The sequence below is a fragment of the Dermacentor silvarum genome, chromosome 2 (genome assembly GCF_013339745.2).
Source record: "Dermacentor silvarum isolate Dsil-2018 chromosome 2, BIME_Dsil_1.4, whole genome shotgun sequence".
Taxonomy (NCBI): domain Eukaryota; kingdom Metazoa; phylum Arthropoda; class Arachnida; order Ixodida; family Ixodidae; genus Dermacentor; species Dermacentor silvarum.
In genome coordinates this window covers 133,605,695-133,621,561 of record NC_051155.1, presented here as the reverse complement: position 1 = coordinate 133,621,561, position 15,867 = coordinate 133,605,695, and the positions used below count along the sequence as shown (strand labels likewise).

At 46.2% G+C, this 15,867-nt stretch overlaps 1 protein-coding gene across 1 annotated transcript; it reads left to right on the top strand.

Moving 5' to 3' along the window:
* The first annotated feature begins 4,685 nt into the window (after positions 1-4,685).
* On the top strand, positions 4,686-15,660 carry LOC119441104 (sodium/nucleoside cotransporter 1-like). The gene is made up of 5 exons (XM_037705798.2): positions 4,686-4,761; positions 6,154-6,319; positions 9,398-9,556; positions 13,166-13,349; positions 15,416-15,660. The coding sequence occupies exons 1-5, from the start codon at positions 4,691-4,693 to the stop codon at positions 15,433-15,435; spliced, it is 600 nt and encodes a 199-aa protein (XP_037561726.1). The 5' UTR covers positions 4,686-4,690; the 3' UTR covers positions 15,436-15,660.
* The last annotated feature ends 207 nt before the right edge of the window (positions 15,661-15,867 follow it).

Sequence of the window (15,867 nt, the reverse complement as noted above, 5' to 3'; positions counted from 1 at the left end):
CCTCTAGAGTCTGTAAAGGAGTACGTTTATCTAGGTGAATTACTCATAGGGGACCCTGATCACGAGAAAGAAATTTACAGAAGAATAAAATTGGGTTAGGAGTGCATACGGCAGGCATTACCAAATCCTGACTGGGAGCTTAGCACTGTCGTTGAAAAGAAAAGTGTACAATCATTGCATTCTACCGGTGCTAACACATGGGGCAGAAACTTGGAGGTTAACAAAGAATCTCGAGAACAAGTTAAGGACCGCACAAAGAGCGATGGAACGAAAAATCTTAGAACTAACGTTAAGAGACAGGAAGAGAGCGGTGTGGATCAGAGAACAAACGGGGATAGCCGATATTCTAGTTGACATTAAGCGGGAAAAAAATGGAGCTGGGCAGGCCATGTAATGCGTAGGATGGATAACCGGTGGACCATTAGGGTTAAAGAATGGATACCAAGAGAAGGGAAGCGCAGTTGAGGTCGGCAGAAAACCAGATGGGATGATGAAGTTAGGAAATTTGCAGGTGCAAGTTGAAATACGCTAGCGCAACACAGGGGTAATTGGAGATCGCAGGGAGAGGCCTTCGTCCTGCAGTGGACATAAAATATAGGCTGCTGCTGCTGCTGATGATGATGATAATGATGATGCTATAGGCGCAGACTGTGCTCTTTCACCAAGCCCGAGGGCTGATTCAGGGCACCCTTAAAATCTTGCAGTAGAAGGCTTCCTATAATGCGCCTTGGAAATAAGTGTCTAACCAAAACTTTAAATTAGCTCCGTCGTAAGGGGCCCTTCAAAGGTCCTCTAAATGCCCTCCCATAATTCAAACAACCGCGCACCGGGATTTCCAGATCTTCACGAGTCAACGTGCCAACAGTGGCATACACGTTACTTGACGTGAAGGAGAAAGCTGTTGATGGGTCCATATGCGAGAGACAGCCGCTCATATTCGGTCTGAAAGCAAATCCTTTGCTATGCACTCGCGCTCCCGCTCTTCCTCGTCTATCCACTTGCGTGTCGTGTGCAATCAACTTTCACCTCGTGTAGCGTGTTTTGCGTTGCGCTTAGGCGGTAACAGCGTGGAGCCGAAAAGCGCGGAATTCTGATGAGCGCGCTTTGAAGCTGTGTCAAAAAAAAAATAAAAAATAAATAGAGTGACATTCAGTGCAAACGTACGGCCCATGTGTCGTCTAGAGGAGGACACGGCGAGGAGGAGAGAGCGCCAGTCGGCAGCGATCGTGAAAGAGAAGCCGCTCGCTCGTCTTCTCGCTCAGAGGGGTTTAGGGGCCCTTTAACAGTTAGGAATGACAGGAACGCAAAAAAACATCGATGTTTTCACAAATATTCGAATTGCGAAATGTAATAGCGGCGAAGCAATGTCATCGCAGTGCAAATCCCGAGCAGCCGTGATTGGCCACTACCTCTCCCTGCATTGCTTTTCTTTTTTCGTGCCACACGTGTTCTGTTATTCGATTTCCCGAGAGTGGCTGACGTCGATTCCGAAACCTCGGCCAAGCTGATGACCGCAGGTCGGCGTTTTCGAGCGCGTCAATTGTTCCTATCCACTTTCCCAATAAAACGACTTCAATGCCAGATGAGTTAGTTTCAGGAACTTTTGTTGCTTGTGGACTTACAGTGAACCGCTTTTATCACACTGCCGTTGGTTGGGCAGGAAGTGCCTACTGTTTGTGAGAGGAACACGGGTCCATTTGCCCCTGTGTGTGAGCACGCTGCGTCTTTTCAGATCCTTCCAGTTGTGCTGTTCTTCAGCTTCCTGGTGTCTGTGCTGCACTACTGCGGCGCTGTGCAATTCGTAGCCGTCAACATGGGGATTATGCTGAGGATGATCACAAGCCTCTCGTCGCCTGAATGTATCTCTTCATCGGCTACCATTCTGGTAGGCCTGGTAAGATTGGTGTGCCAAGTACCGCCATTAATGAATTATGGTACGTACATGTAACTAACACAGCCATGTGCAAATGCTGAGAAACCGAAATCATCATTCTTGTATACCTGTGTGGTGCGCATGAAATGTGTTGCGCATATATTTTTAATAAATTTATGTATTTGTATATAATTTAGGTATTTATCCGATGTGCATGTGTGTGTTTGTGTGTATAAGTCTTGTATAGTAGCCGATTAACTTGATCGGTACATTAGATGTCGAACACCTACCATTTTTCACGCCATTGTCGTGCTTTGAGTGTTATTTGTTTTTCTCGGTGCAAGTTCGCCCAATTACGAATTAAAGAGCTATATTTCTGAGTCGCTGGTCGGGCACTGACTGTGTTCTCGCCGTCACTACAACGTGACGTTATGAGCACATATCTAGTTGGGAAATATCTGAAGTTGTCGTTCTTTATACAAAAAGCTGAGAAATGCCGGCCGAATTGCTGACAGAGAAAAAAACACTGAATCCACATCTATTGTGTCCGTGATTTTCTGGAAATTTTAGGGTAAAGAGCAGTGGGGTTTGTTTTGATGAGAAAACTATCGCTTTAGATGCCATCGTAACAGTATTCGTAAAGTGATTTAGGATGCCCACCCATGTGAGTGCTTGTCTTTAATATTTTTTGCATGAACACTAAGCCAATGGCCGTGGCGTTCATCAAGCCTTTCATGAGCGAGATGACACTCTCTGAGCTGCACTGTATCATGGTAGAAGGCTACTGTGGACTACCAGCTTCCATATTCGCCATGATATTATACGTTGGGGTGAGTCTGGAAATTACAACAGGTTGGACATGTAAATTAGAGCTGTCTGTGATTTTTGTCAATTTCATTTGTACTACTCATATGTTTAGCACCAGAAAATGTACCCATTTCTTTTTTTAGCAATGCTCCAGTGGTGAACATCTGACGCCACAAAATAATTACTGGTAACTGCGTAGTTTCTCCAATCAAATTCTGACCCTCCACAGCTCATGAGAGGTCCGCAGATGCTTCCACCTATCAGTATCATATTGTTGTAATGTTTGGTTATCGTCATACCATATATTATTCACGGTGGAATGCGACTCCGTCTTTTACGCAAATAAATCTGCTCTGGCCATTCTTTTTGTCTCACCGGTTTGATTAGGGTTCAACATATATTACCGGCTCTTTAAAGCCAGGTATTGGTGCCCAGAAACACTTTCTAGGCAGGTCGTTAAATGTAGTTGTCAATAGAGGGCAATATTTTAGGCACATTTTGCTGCAAAACGTATTTCAATGTGATTCGTTGTAGTGAATTGATCGTCAATCCATGATCGGCCCTTCAGCTGCGCCCCCTGTGATCACACCGCTTCTTCAACGGCACTGCGGAGGCTGCTAGACGGTGCCCGCGACGCTCCGCGTTTCTGTTTTAGATGTTCACCTGAAAGCCACTACTTCCCGTTCTGGCATCTGCTACGTGCTAAAATCCGAGGTTACCCATGAACTTGCGAGTGCGCTATTATAGAGTTCACATGCTCCGACAGCGAGCACTATCGCTCTATCTGTGGCGTTCATATGTTGAAACCGCCTAGCTTTTCTCGTAGCTGAGTTGCGTAGTGTGCCACGCCAGTGGCCCTGCCGGCTCGGTGGTAAGGACTCCGCTTAACAGACTCCGCTGACGGCTGACAAGGGCTACGACTTGTACGCTGACACATCATTGCGCAATGCAACGCGAACTGGCCACGCTCCCCATCTGTATTTCTTGCGTAGTAGGCGGCAGACAAGTTCTGACCGCAAATCTGAATGAGGTTACAGGCAGCAACTACAAAATGGTGCGGCGCTTCCTGTTCACTTTAGCAACTCAGGTTAGGAAGCATGGGCCACATAACTTCAGAAAGAAGTGGGAACATGGAAAATGCACAATAAAAATAAATTTTAAAAGAGGTGGTAGTTCTACTTGCGTTCTGATTCAATTTAGATGTACACAAACTCTACGCACAAAGGCAAAGTGCATTGCGGCAAACAGACGCACATTTCAGTAGAGGTCAGCTAAACTACTGCGATGGCACGATCTTGCGCTGTGGAGGAAGAGGCATAACGTAAGAACTCCATTCCCCAGTTGATTCAAAGATGTAGCTGCTCAGTCTGTGCCTTGTATTACACATTTTGCTAGGCGCTTGGAATTTAGCAATGTGTGTCCGAGCCTCCTACCAAGGTGTCTTCTATCGGGGAAGTATTACGATTGCGATTGCATTGCGATTTCCTTAATTCTGTCCTCTGGTTCACTTATTTCGTTGAAACACCTAAGCACTATGCTCGAATAGAAGACCTTCCCCCCCCCCCCCCCCCCCCCCCCCCCCCCCCCCTACTTATTGCACGTTCAACGTTTTAGAAAAATTATGCTAAATACATTCGCTGTTAATTTGCGAACAATTGTGATACACAATGACTGTCCAATGTATACTACCACGGCTTTGCACGGCTACCACGGCTTGTCCATTGCCTCCTTTTGTTGAATGTCGTATGTGGCATGGGCACATAATACATTTGTATGAATAAATTGAATGTGAAATTGAAATTTGTGTTTGGGTTGTCGGTATTGTGTAAAACTCTTCCCGCTCTTCTCCTACACGAATAATATGTCAACGTTAATAACGGTGCTTCTAGACTCAACGGTCATCACAAGGATTTATAGAGTACATGTCGATAACACGTTCAGGATGCATCACATGGAAGTGGTCACCACCTCCTAGCGGCGAACCTGATGTCAGTCCCGGCTGGGCTCGGAATGGCCAAACTGTTGCTGCCCGAAACACAGAAGGCTCCGCTTGCAAGCGCGAACGCCAAGCCGCTCGTCAGGTGAGCCTTCAAGGAGTACTTGTAGAAATAAAATTCACCGCCCATGCACCCCGTACACACGTAAAGCAGCGAAGCTGAAATGTGCGTTTCTGGTATGAGCAAAGTGAATGTGTGAGTGAAGGTCAGCGTGTAATTTGCGTAGAGTAGAAAAGTCATAGTAGCTTAACACAGTCGAGGTCTGAAAAAGCCGAGCCCCCCTCTCCGCCCACATTCCTTTTAGCTAGATACGCCAGGTAGATGATCTATCCATGGCGTGCGTCAACAGTTTATTACTGTGTGCACGCTACGTTACCTCGATGTGCACTCGAGGGAGTGCACAGCCAGGTAACATTGAGTGCACACATCCTGCCGTGAACACAAAGTACACATCCTACAGAAAGATTAGGTTTGCTTCCTCGAGTCGTACGAAAGGAGGAGTAAAGATGCGGTACACACGAAGTATGTTTTGCTCAAGTTCACATAAAGGACAAGGAAACATATAGGTCACCTAGGGCACAAGAAGGCAACAGACAGGAAACACAACGGTCGGGGCCATTTTCCTAGGGGATATGTTACACGGAAACTCAAAATTACACTAGCTCTGGAGACAAACATTTTTCTTTGTTGACGTGACGGTGTACACACACGGATGTAGAAAATTTGCCGGGGTAGCCATATACAGCTTCGCAGTAAAACATCATATTTTACTTCATCCCGCTATCACCGCAAACACCTGTATATGGAGCGTATAGGGACTGCACTTTCTAACCATACCCTGTTGTGTTATATCCCATCATTGAAAGTAATGTTGTCGATACTTGCAATATCGTTGAAGTAATTTGCTTACAAGCACTGAAATTCGGGCAAGTTTGTAAGAATTCATACTTGACTAAAAGCGGAAAAAAAGTGCTTAGTTGCCGAATAACAGACCCACCAGAGGCTATCGCGTTGCACTGATGAGCTCGAATTCGCGGGTTCGATGCCGGCCATGGCAGCCACATCTTGATGGGGTTGCAATGCAGAAACACTTGTGTACTTAGGATTAGGTGCTCGTTAAAGAACCTGAAGGGTGTAAAACTAATCCGTTGTGCCCCACTCCGGCGTGCCTCATAATCAGATCGTGATCGTGCACGTAAATCCATAGAACAGGAAAGCCGCATAAACAGGTAATATTATCATAAATAACAATATTGATAACTTCTTGGCGCTAAAAAAAACTTCAGAAAGACGAGTAGGCTAACTGGTAGCACAGCTTACTTAGCCTCTCACTGATAGCGTTGGCAGTTACAATAAGGATAGCCACTCAATATCCCTATTGCATTTTCATTTTGTGTGCACCAGCATTACGAGTGGAAACCGGCTGAGATCCTATACAGTCACCAATACTGAAACCTTTCGCACTATATCGTGCAGCTCTGAGAACACGGTATTCGAGGCTGGCTCCAATGGCGTGATTGGGGCGCTACCCAAAGTGGCGCACATCGTGGTCGCCTTGATCGTGTACACCGCTGTACTGCACATGGCCGACGCCGTCTTCGGGAGCATGCTCCTGGCTTTGGGATTTGCTGTGCGTCTAAAGGTGCGGGAACGTCTGATGAACCTGCGTTCTTGCGAAATAAACGACGTCCTTGCATGTTCTTAAAGGGTCCCTGAAACAATTCGGACAAATTTTGTAGACGCGTAGGGCACAGCTACAGCGAAACATTCACACAACAACTTTTGTGAAGCGTCTCATATTAAGAGACCTACGGACGATTGCAAGTTACCCTGCTCCCTAGCTAGGCTTTTTCTCCTCAACTCGTTTCTCCTCAACTCAACTCGAGTCACCGGGGCTAAGCTCTGCCTTCACTAACTCTACGTCATGATATGCCGTCGTGTTATCTACTTCCGGTTTTCTCGAAGCCAGCGTTCCAAGCCTTTCCAACTTTTCCACCAGCCACTGATTGACAAGCGAGAGATTCAAAGTAGCCTGCGTTGCGAGCATTCTGTCGCAGCGCCGAGCGCGTCCGGTAATGTGGTAACCACAGTCGAGCTGGACATTTTGACGGATAAGTGGAAACGTAAACAAAAGCCCCTCCTACTACTATTGCTGTGATGACGGAGTGCCGACGTTAAGCGGCCTGATCGGTCTAAAGTCGGTCTGCATGGTCCAGCCACCTGGTGGCGCAGAGCTTAACCAGCCAAACAAATAGCTAATATTGCTGTAACAATGTATAAAACATTTCGAAAATCTAGAAAAACAACGTGTTCACGATTACGTTGCTGCAAAAAATTTACGCCAGCAGCAAAGTAAAAGACACTTGATCACTGCTATATTCGTTCTGCGTTTGGTTGAGCTCTGCGCCACCAGGTGGCTGCACCATTCAGGCCGTTCACGTTTGCGCCTCCGCTCATCCAGAAAACCCCCGGCGCTGTAAGCTTGCGCTTGCGTTTACCCGAATACCGGACACGCGAGTGACTACTGTGCTGTATAGTAATCCTACGACGTGAAGTGATGTCCGCAAACGCGTAATGGCGGTGCCGATCGGATACCTACAAACAGCGCTGCAGCCACTTCGCTTGCATGTGTGCCTCGCAGAGGGACACGATGTCGCAGCTTGACATGTCGCCGATCGCTACGCTTGCAGCCGCCCACAACGCGAGGGTGGGCTGGGATTCACCAGGGTGAACCATGGTGCTCGGAAAAAGACAGATTGAGAGCAACACAGACCGCGCAACTCGCGTCAACGCGGAGCACGTTGTAACACAAGCAGACGATACTTGCTGTGTGCCGAAAGTGCTTGCAAGAGCGTAGTGATACACTGTCCTTGTGCATTCTTTTTCTGTTACTTTCATCTTTTAGAAACAATTTAACTAAGATTTCAACTATTACGAACAACATTTGTTCACCATGATGTTGGAAAAATTGTCGATGACGCGCCCTGGGCAGCCAATCGGATAGCTCGCCCGACTGACGTGATATAGTCAAATCGCGTCAGATGGTCAGGGGCGGCTTAAAATTCATCCGAGTGGCGGGCTGCGATCGGTATCATTGTGCCTTTTTAAAACCTTGTAATAAATAACACGCGTTACGCAGAGCACTTAGATGCGTCAATTATTGATCAGAATGACCTACCCTAATGATTCAGTACGTTTGTACATAATCGTCAAAATCGTTTCAGGGGCCCTTTAAGACCAAATGATTCAGGCGGATTACAACTGAGCAGAAAGTACTAGGCAACATCAAGGAAGTGTAGTGCCAAGCTATAGCTTCTTCTTTTTTATTAATCTGAAACAGGAACAGCGCACAAGAAAAACAGCTATGGGAGACAGAAACAACGACAACACATAGCGCTGGGCTTTGTATTTTCTCTTACGCCCCCCTATTTTTTCTTGCGATACCTGTATCAATGCTATGCAGTCCCTGTCGAAAAGCCAATATTGGCCTCGAGAACATACCGGGGCGCCATCTGCAGGGGTCTCTCCGTAACGTAGAAAGCAACATCACATGATACCGGCTGGGAAGTGCTCGGTATCTCAAGCGTTTCAGCCACGAATAATTCGGAATGATTTCACGGGGTAAGCCTTGTGCGTGCGGCGTCTTGGCTACAAAACCTAGTGTGTGCGTCCCTGTCTGGTGTGTAGTGCCGCAAATGTTTTTTAGCGCGTGAGCAACCTGATGCTTTCATATTCAGTTCGCACGATCCTTCAAAGAGTAGTTATACCCAGTTTTGCCTCAATAAAAGTACTGATCGCAGCTTCGTCGTGAGGATGCGGTTTGCTAGTTACACCAGAGTATTGCTGCGGTACAATTATTTATTAGCAGTATGTTATACGTAATGCGTGAAACTTCAAGTGGTTTTATTTTTGTCTCCTCAAACCATGCTTCCACCGTGTGCGCGCATGCAAGTCGCATCCATCTCAGCGCCGGTGATTATGACTGTTGTCAAATCAAGTGAGCACGCTACAAGACCAGTGTGTTTCTCTTGCTCAACTCTTACTATCACCACATTATGTGGTTTTCAGTGTCCTTATCAGCCAAGCACGTCGCGGCCGCTTCGTTTTGGAGTATGCGTGAAAACTCGCACCTTGCTCGGTCGAACACGGCCGGCACTGTGGCACCGAGCAGTAAACCATGCTTTAAGAGCGGGCAACTAAATTGCTGCCTTTCTAATGAAATACATTATCTACAACGCCATAATCAAGGCTTCAATCACCAAACCAGCGAGCTACGTTGGCTGCGGCAAAGTCACGAAGGACGAACGCGCGTCACCTTATGTAACTTCTTAAGTAATGCGATACCACCACCGGTCTACTGAATTGGCCTCATTGGCGGTATACTGAATTGGCCTCGCGGCCAATTCAGTATATCCGATATTTACATTTAAACATATGGCCATCCCTTATTAACGTTTTTGTGTTCCTGTAAGTGAAATAGAACACCCAATAGAAACAAACTATGCCTCGTAATCCCCTTTTCCAGTTTATGGACATATTAAAATCTCATCAAAAAACCTATGTTCCATAAATTATACGGGACACCCTATCGTGAAAAAATAAATATGCTCTATATGTTCATATGGGTTCACTGAGGACAAGGCACATGTATTTTTTTCTGTCTGAGAGCGGCGTACTTTCGGGTTAACAACGCGGTATTTACCCCTTACCCTGGTCTCAGGAGCTGCTGGGGATCCTCTTCTCGCCGGTATCGTTCGCCTTCGGTTTGACAGGCCGCGACGCTGTGCAAGTGGGCTACCTGCTGGCGGTGCACACGATAGGCAGCGAAGTCCTCGCCTTCATCGAGCTCAACAAGATGAACGCGGCTGGCGCCATATCGGTACGCAAGGCTGTTGCAATTTTAGGGCAGTTCAAAATTTGTGCTTGTATTTTAAGAGAGGTATGTCTTGCCAGCCACTAGGGCGTGGCTCGTAAGTTGCATATCAAAGTCTATAAACCTTGTACAGCAAGCAGTCTACGCACTGCGCTCCAAAGTTCGCCGCAAGCTTGCCGCCATTGAACGCCTTCTGAATCGAGAGCTAGCACGCATCAGCCACCACCCACCACCCAAGTAAAGTGCCACCGAAATGTCGGGAGTCGCCTAGAACTATTTATTTGAAATGTGAAAAAGCAGAGGAAAGACGTGCTTTGTGGTGGACTGCAAGGTACTGCAAGTGAGACCTGAATGTGTGTGTCTGCAACTGAGGCCTGAAGCTGTGTGCGAGCTTCATCCGGCTCAGCTGCACATCAAGTGCCCTTATTTACGACCGTTGTTCATGCATACCTTTCTGCAAGGTGAGCAGAAGCAGCTCTACGACCAGTGCTGTATAGCATATTGACGACAAGGACTTCCAGGCTAACACAGCGCTTCCACCACCGCTGGCACAAAATATCACGTAATATTCAACTTCGATAACCATGTATCGGTCATCCCTACGTTCTTGAATGGAAGCGCGACTGACATAATTCAGCAATATGAATTTTCATAAAAGCGAAATCCAACCTGGAATAATAGGCGGGCACCGCGAGCTTTTATTCTGAGCCTGCAATCAAACAGCAGGCGAGCTGTCACACAGCCATTTGTAACATTTTTCGTCACTCATACGAGAATACATTTTATTGCGATAGCAATTATATGAACACTCCAGGCGGATTTCTTGCCATCGACGTCGCCATCGTCGCCGCCACTCTACGCCGCGCGCTACCACTCGAGCCGCTATATCTTGAAATCCATCTGCGGCGGGGACAGAGTCCGCTTTGCATTGTGATTTCGCGGCTTAGTTCGCGTTGATGCGAGAGGCGGCACGAAGCTTACGTCGCTCGCCGCGGTTGCGCGCACGTGACACTATGCTTATTAATTTAGTTGGTATGCCTATGTTTACATGTGTATACGGCCGATAAAACTGCTATCCTTACTTCGTATAGCTGCACACTAACTAGCTCTCGCAATCGATGCTTCGCCTTTCGGGCGAAACTGCGACGTTTTAACGGCTGTGCTATTAGGCCGCGGTTATTCCGTTAGTCGTCCACAAGAAATGTGCGCCGATCCTGGTGGTAGTGCAGAAAGGGTCCAAGCGCAATGGCACATACCCCTGTGAACTAGCGAAGCTGAGCCTGGCTAAGTCTAGCTATGCATGATTTGGACTACTTAAGCTTAGTCAGTCATCGATACCCAATCAATAGCTAATCAATAATCGATCAATAATCAATACATTATAGAAAATACAGGGGATGACTTCGTAGTGCTTCGCCTAGCCCAAATACGTGGTCAATGCCTTGCGATAGCCAATCAATAGGATAAACGATCAATACTCAATAAATTTCGCAAAATGCTGCGGATGACTTCGTAGTGCTTAGCCTAGCCCAAAAGCCAGCACTATAGCTAGGTGCCCATCAGCTCTGCTGTTTCTTTAGCATTGCGCCTCCAGTGCAAGCTACGCTAGTTATTTTTTATTATGCGCTTTACGTAATCAGGAAAACCAATCCTAAGTAATCTTCTCGCCAGCACGGATAACAATATTACGCGGTCAGAACCGACCACCATGGTCGGAGCAGGTCATAGACAGGCATTTTCTGAGCGCACCCGCACGCCTACTCCCGAACGAAGTTAACATGCAACAGCTAACGGCGACAAGAGGCACACAGCTGCAACAGCCCTACTTATCTATCTCTGTAAAGACAACAATATAATGTGTAAAAGCAAGCATGAGGCTGCATACGGGGATTTCAGCTGGTGCGCTTGCACATCTGTTAAGATTTCATCTAAATATCTCATCAAGATAGCATGTCGTGTGGTCGGTATTGTACGATGGAAGCGTTCGAAACATTACTAAACCAAATTACTTAGTAGGAAATATTTAAATGTTGTCGCCAAATGCGCATCTCTCCATCGTAGAAGCGCATGGCCTATAGTGTGGAATAACATAAACAAATTATTCGAGTTGTTCCCCTTTGCGGGCTTATTTAGGGGTCCAAAATGTACACTACTTACATTTCCAACAAGACCAGCTGGTCATGTGCTGGTCATGACAAGCTGGCCATGACAAAACTGGAGCATCGTAATCTAAGTGCAGAGTTATCTTATCTGATTGGCAGTGAAGGGTGAAACTACTGACAGTGAGCGACGTGATTGATTATGCCTCACAGGTGGGCAAACATCAAGCGATCTTCCTTAAAAAGCTGTAATCTCGGTCTATTACAGCTTTTTAATGAGACGCAAGCATTCACGTTATGGATGGGCGCCTGCGAAGGGCGCCACAGTTGCTCCCTTCGGCTGTTTATTTTCGCTTTTTTGTATGAAAATGGTCTGTATTCACTATGCTGTAAAAAATAGCCATGTAAACTTGTATTTATGGAAACGGTTATGAGTTGCCCGGATGGCGCACTTCATGTCTGCCATTGAACTCAATCACATGGCATTTTGATTGAAGAACTTTTTACGGTTTTCATACAAACTTGTTCTATTTAATTGTAGAGTGATTTTCAAATGTGCGGCTTTGCGGTAAAACAATCCAGAAGAAAATATTTCAATATTTCATCTTTCGTATTACTCAGGAGTTTCGGCTGAATTTCATGAATCATCCGGTATATGTTGAGAGTTCGATAAATAGCCGCGCAAGCCAGCTATAATAGACTGTTCCCGCTACACTGGTTGTTTATCTCCGCTTAAACTTCTCACAGAAGTACAATTTTTAATGAATGTGTGTTTAACAACTTGTTCTCTTGCATTACTTGCCAGTTTTGTCGAAGTACCATCAGATGAGCCTGTTCTCTGCGGTGATGCCACTCAAGAATTATGATTTTACTCCTATGTGGTTATGTCATGTGTCATGGCTATGGCGTAAACATGTAGTGCATGTTGCCATGAGAGATGACGCCGTCGTTTCTTTGCCATGTAGCTGACATGTCCTGAGGGACGTCGCTGCAGATATACGGCCCACATTGTATTTATCATGGACGAAATTAGTAAGTAATGGCAGCAAACGTGGTAATAAACTCAACTTCATGCACCTTTGTGCGAAGTATGAGCGCTTATGGCTCAGTGGCTCAGCTTACTAAACCATGAGATGATGGCGCGCACACCCTTAAATATAGGGTATTCTGGGTAAAATGGCTGTTAAATACGTCTATTGAACGGTGTAAAGTTTATAAACCCCGCTTATCACTCCTAGGGGAGTTAACGTCGTCAGAGTGCAGGAAGAGTCACGTACTCCTGGCGTTCCTCATTATACAAAACTCTGCATGTAGCCATGAAACCGAAAAATATAACTCGGAGTTCACAGCGCTCGTGTCCTTCCGTCAGCCATTCGTCCTTCTCCCGTTTCAGTGTTGCAGTCGCTTCAGTGTGATGTTGGCACAATAATAGCCGCTTCAGGTTAGGCTAGGTTAGCATGAGTTGGGTCAGGTTAGGTTAGGGACGTCGTCTACAGTTCCGTCGGGGTGTGCGCAGAAGCGTGCAGGCGTGCTGTCCACGTATGCGCTCTGCAGCTCCTCATGCCTGGGCCAAGTGCCAGCCGTGACCAGCGTGCTCAACGACATGGCGCCACAGAACCGCATCGCCGACATCCAGAGCGTCTGCTGGAGGGCGCTCTTCACCGGATGTCTGAGCACCTGGCTGAACACTTGCATAGCAGGTGAGACATGCGCATGCGCACGACGTCGAGGACGTCGTTGCATTCGAAATTCAAAGTTATTTTGGATGTTCACTTCTACAGTGTACAGTGTTTAAAGGGAACACTGTTTGTTACCGTGCAGCTCTCACATTGCTCCCGCTCTCACCGCCGGAAATGCCAGCTGTTGCTGCGTCAATGCACCGCACACGTTTATAGAAAATTGCCAGGGCCAACAGCCACAAGTCACGTGCTGTGAATCCCTACAATTGTACACATGCCAGAGAAAGAAAAAATATCATGTGCTGTATACACACGAGTGTTTCCTCTAACAGCGGGCCCTATTGTACAAGAAGCAGGACGCAAAAGCCAACAGTTGGGTGGAGTTCAACGGCAGCACGCCGTTGGTTCAGCTACTCGCAACAGCCGCAGCAAGAACACATGAAATACCAAATATGCAGTAAATAAATGTAGAGATATATTACCAATATCAGCAATACCAGGAGAACATGTGAAAATAAAGCTAGAAAATATTGCTTAAAAGAGGAACTCGAAAGAAATAAATGTATGATACATGCAGAAATTTATTGCACTATAGTGTGTTCATGAGTTAGGGGTAAGTTAATGAGCAAAAGGGTCAGAGAGGTGTCTTTTCTAGATAAGCCGGTGGGCGATGTTTATTCCTCCGAAGCTTCATTTTCTCCTCCAAAATGACATTTCCCAAAAATACTTTCTGGCTTGTTTTTATGCTACAGTAATATACTGCCCGTTAGATATCAGAAGCTTAGTTTGGAAGACGGTACAAATTTACGAAAACATATAACCTTCGCAGGCCTTACCGATTGCATCGTCAGTGTACACTGAGCGCAGTAGCACGGTCAGAACCAGTGTAAGCGTCTAGAGAACAGAAAGGACAAACTATGATTCCGCACCGCAATTCCAATGTGACGCCCTGTCTTCAGACCTTGCTCTTGCGCAAAATGAACTTATCCTTCAAAACACATGCGCCTTAATCCCTGCATTCGTCTCCTACCTTCTCACGTAAACATTATCGTGTAGAGGAAATCTCTTTATAATAGACTATGGGCTGCGGTGGGCATTACACCGTACGTCGCCAGAGCCGGGCCCCCTCCAACACCCTAAGACCCCATGAGCTATCTAAAAATATTTGCCGTGGTTCAACACGGTTAAACCAAATTTGTCGAGTGATAGCACAGTTTTGCTTGCTTTGGGAAAGGACACAGACAATGCTCGGCGCCGTCCGCAACTACCTCATCTTCAATTGCACCACAAGACAATACAAAGACGCTGCTCGGCACGGCAGCAGCAGCGAACGAATTGACCTTCATGTTGCGTCTCGCTTCAACGCGAACTAAGCGTCGAAAGCACAGCACATACGAAGCTGTCAGCACTCGGCGCACTTTGTCCACATCGTAGACCGCTTTCAAGACATGGGCGCCCACGCGGCGTACGCAGCAGCCGCCGGTAGTGGCAGGCTAAGTCCCAGCTTGACCTTGGCTGAGCTTGAAGTTCATGTTTACGGAACCTGGCGTTTTTGGGGTTTGTACCTGGAGTACTAGAGCTATCGCTCCAAAATTGTTCACTGTGTTTTGTTAACTGCCTTGTAGTGAACAGTATACCTCACATAACTCTCGATTAGCGCTGAGCGTTCTACGAATACCACATCATTGTATTTTTGTTATTAGAATTGCCCGGTTGAAGCGGTCATGTGCTTTGGTACAAACAGCTATATAAAGAGTGGGAGAACCAGCTTAATAATTGTACAGCTTTGTTTCTTTTCGTGCAACAATTCTTGCGCTCTTTAAATTTCTCAACGAAAGCCATACTGAGCATGAAAAGCAGTGCGCAACCAAGTTATTGTAATTCTCGAAATCTTAGTTTTTTATTCGTTTATAATGACTGGTAACACAGGTATTCGTCCATAAAATGATTTTTTGTCTCCATTTATTATAGTTGGTTCAAACACTGTTCAGTATAGATGTATTCACTCTTCGCGATAATGTTATCATGCTGCATTGCGTCTGTTCAGCTGAGAGAAAAATATATATATTTTTCTTATTTCCACGCAGGCTGCTTGGTCACAGACTGAGTGAGAGGTCGAAGAAGAAACCGCGTGTGGCGAGCAGACCCCACAATTACTGAAGCTGTTGTTGTTTGACACGCATGATCTTTGGACTCGTGCAACACTCTGCTACAAAGCGAGAGACAAGCGGTCATCTCGCGTTATTTTCTCCTTGATTGTTCGTGTATTTTATTATTGTGCTGCTATTTTGCGAACTTTTTTATACGCGCTATCGAAAGACCGAAACGCAAAATATATAATGTCCCCTACGTCACTCATACGTTTCATCCAGGAAGTTGATTTGATGCCAGGGTACCTTATTTATAGAGGGTTGACTACGATATATAACAGTACTGTCTTGCTCTTGCTTTACGGGCAAGGCCTCTTTAGTTAGTATTGTTTTCGTCACAGTGTTGCAGGGGCTCGTCTTCTTTATTTGCACACGCATCTGAAAGATTT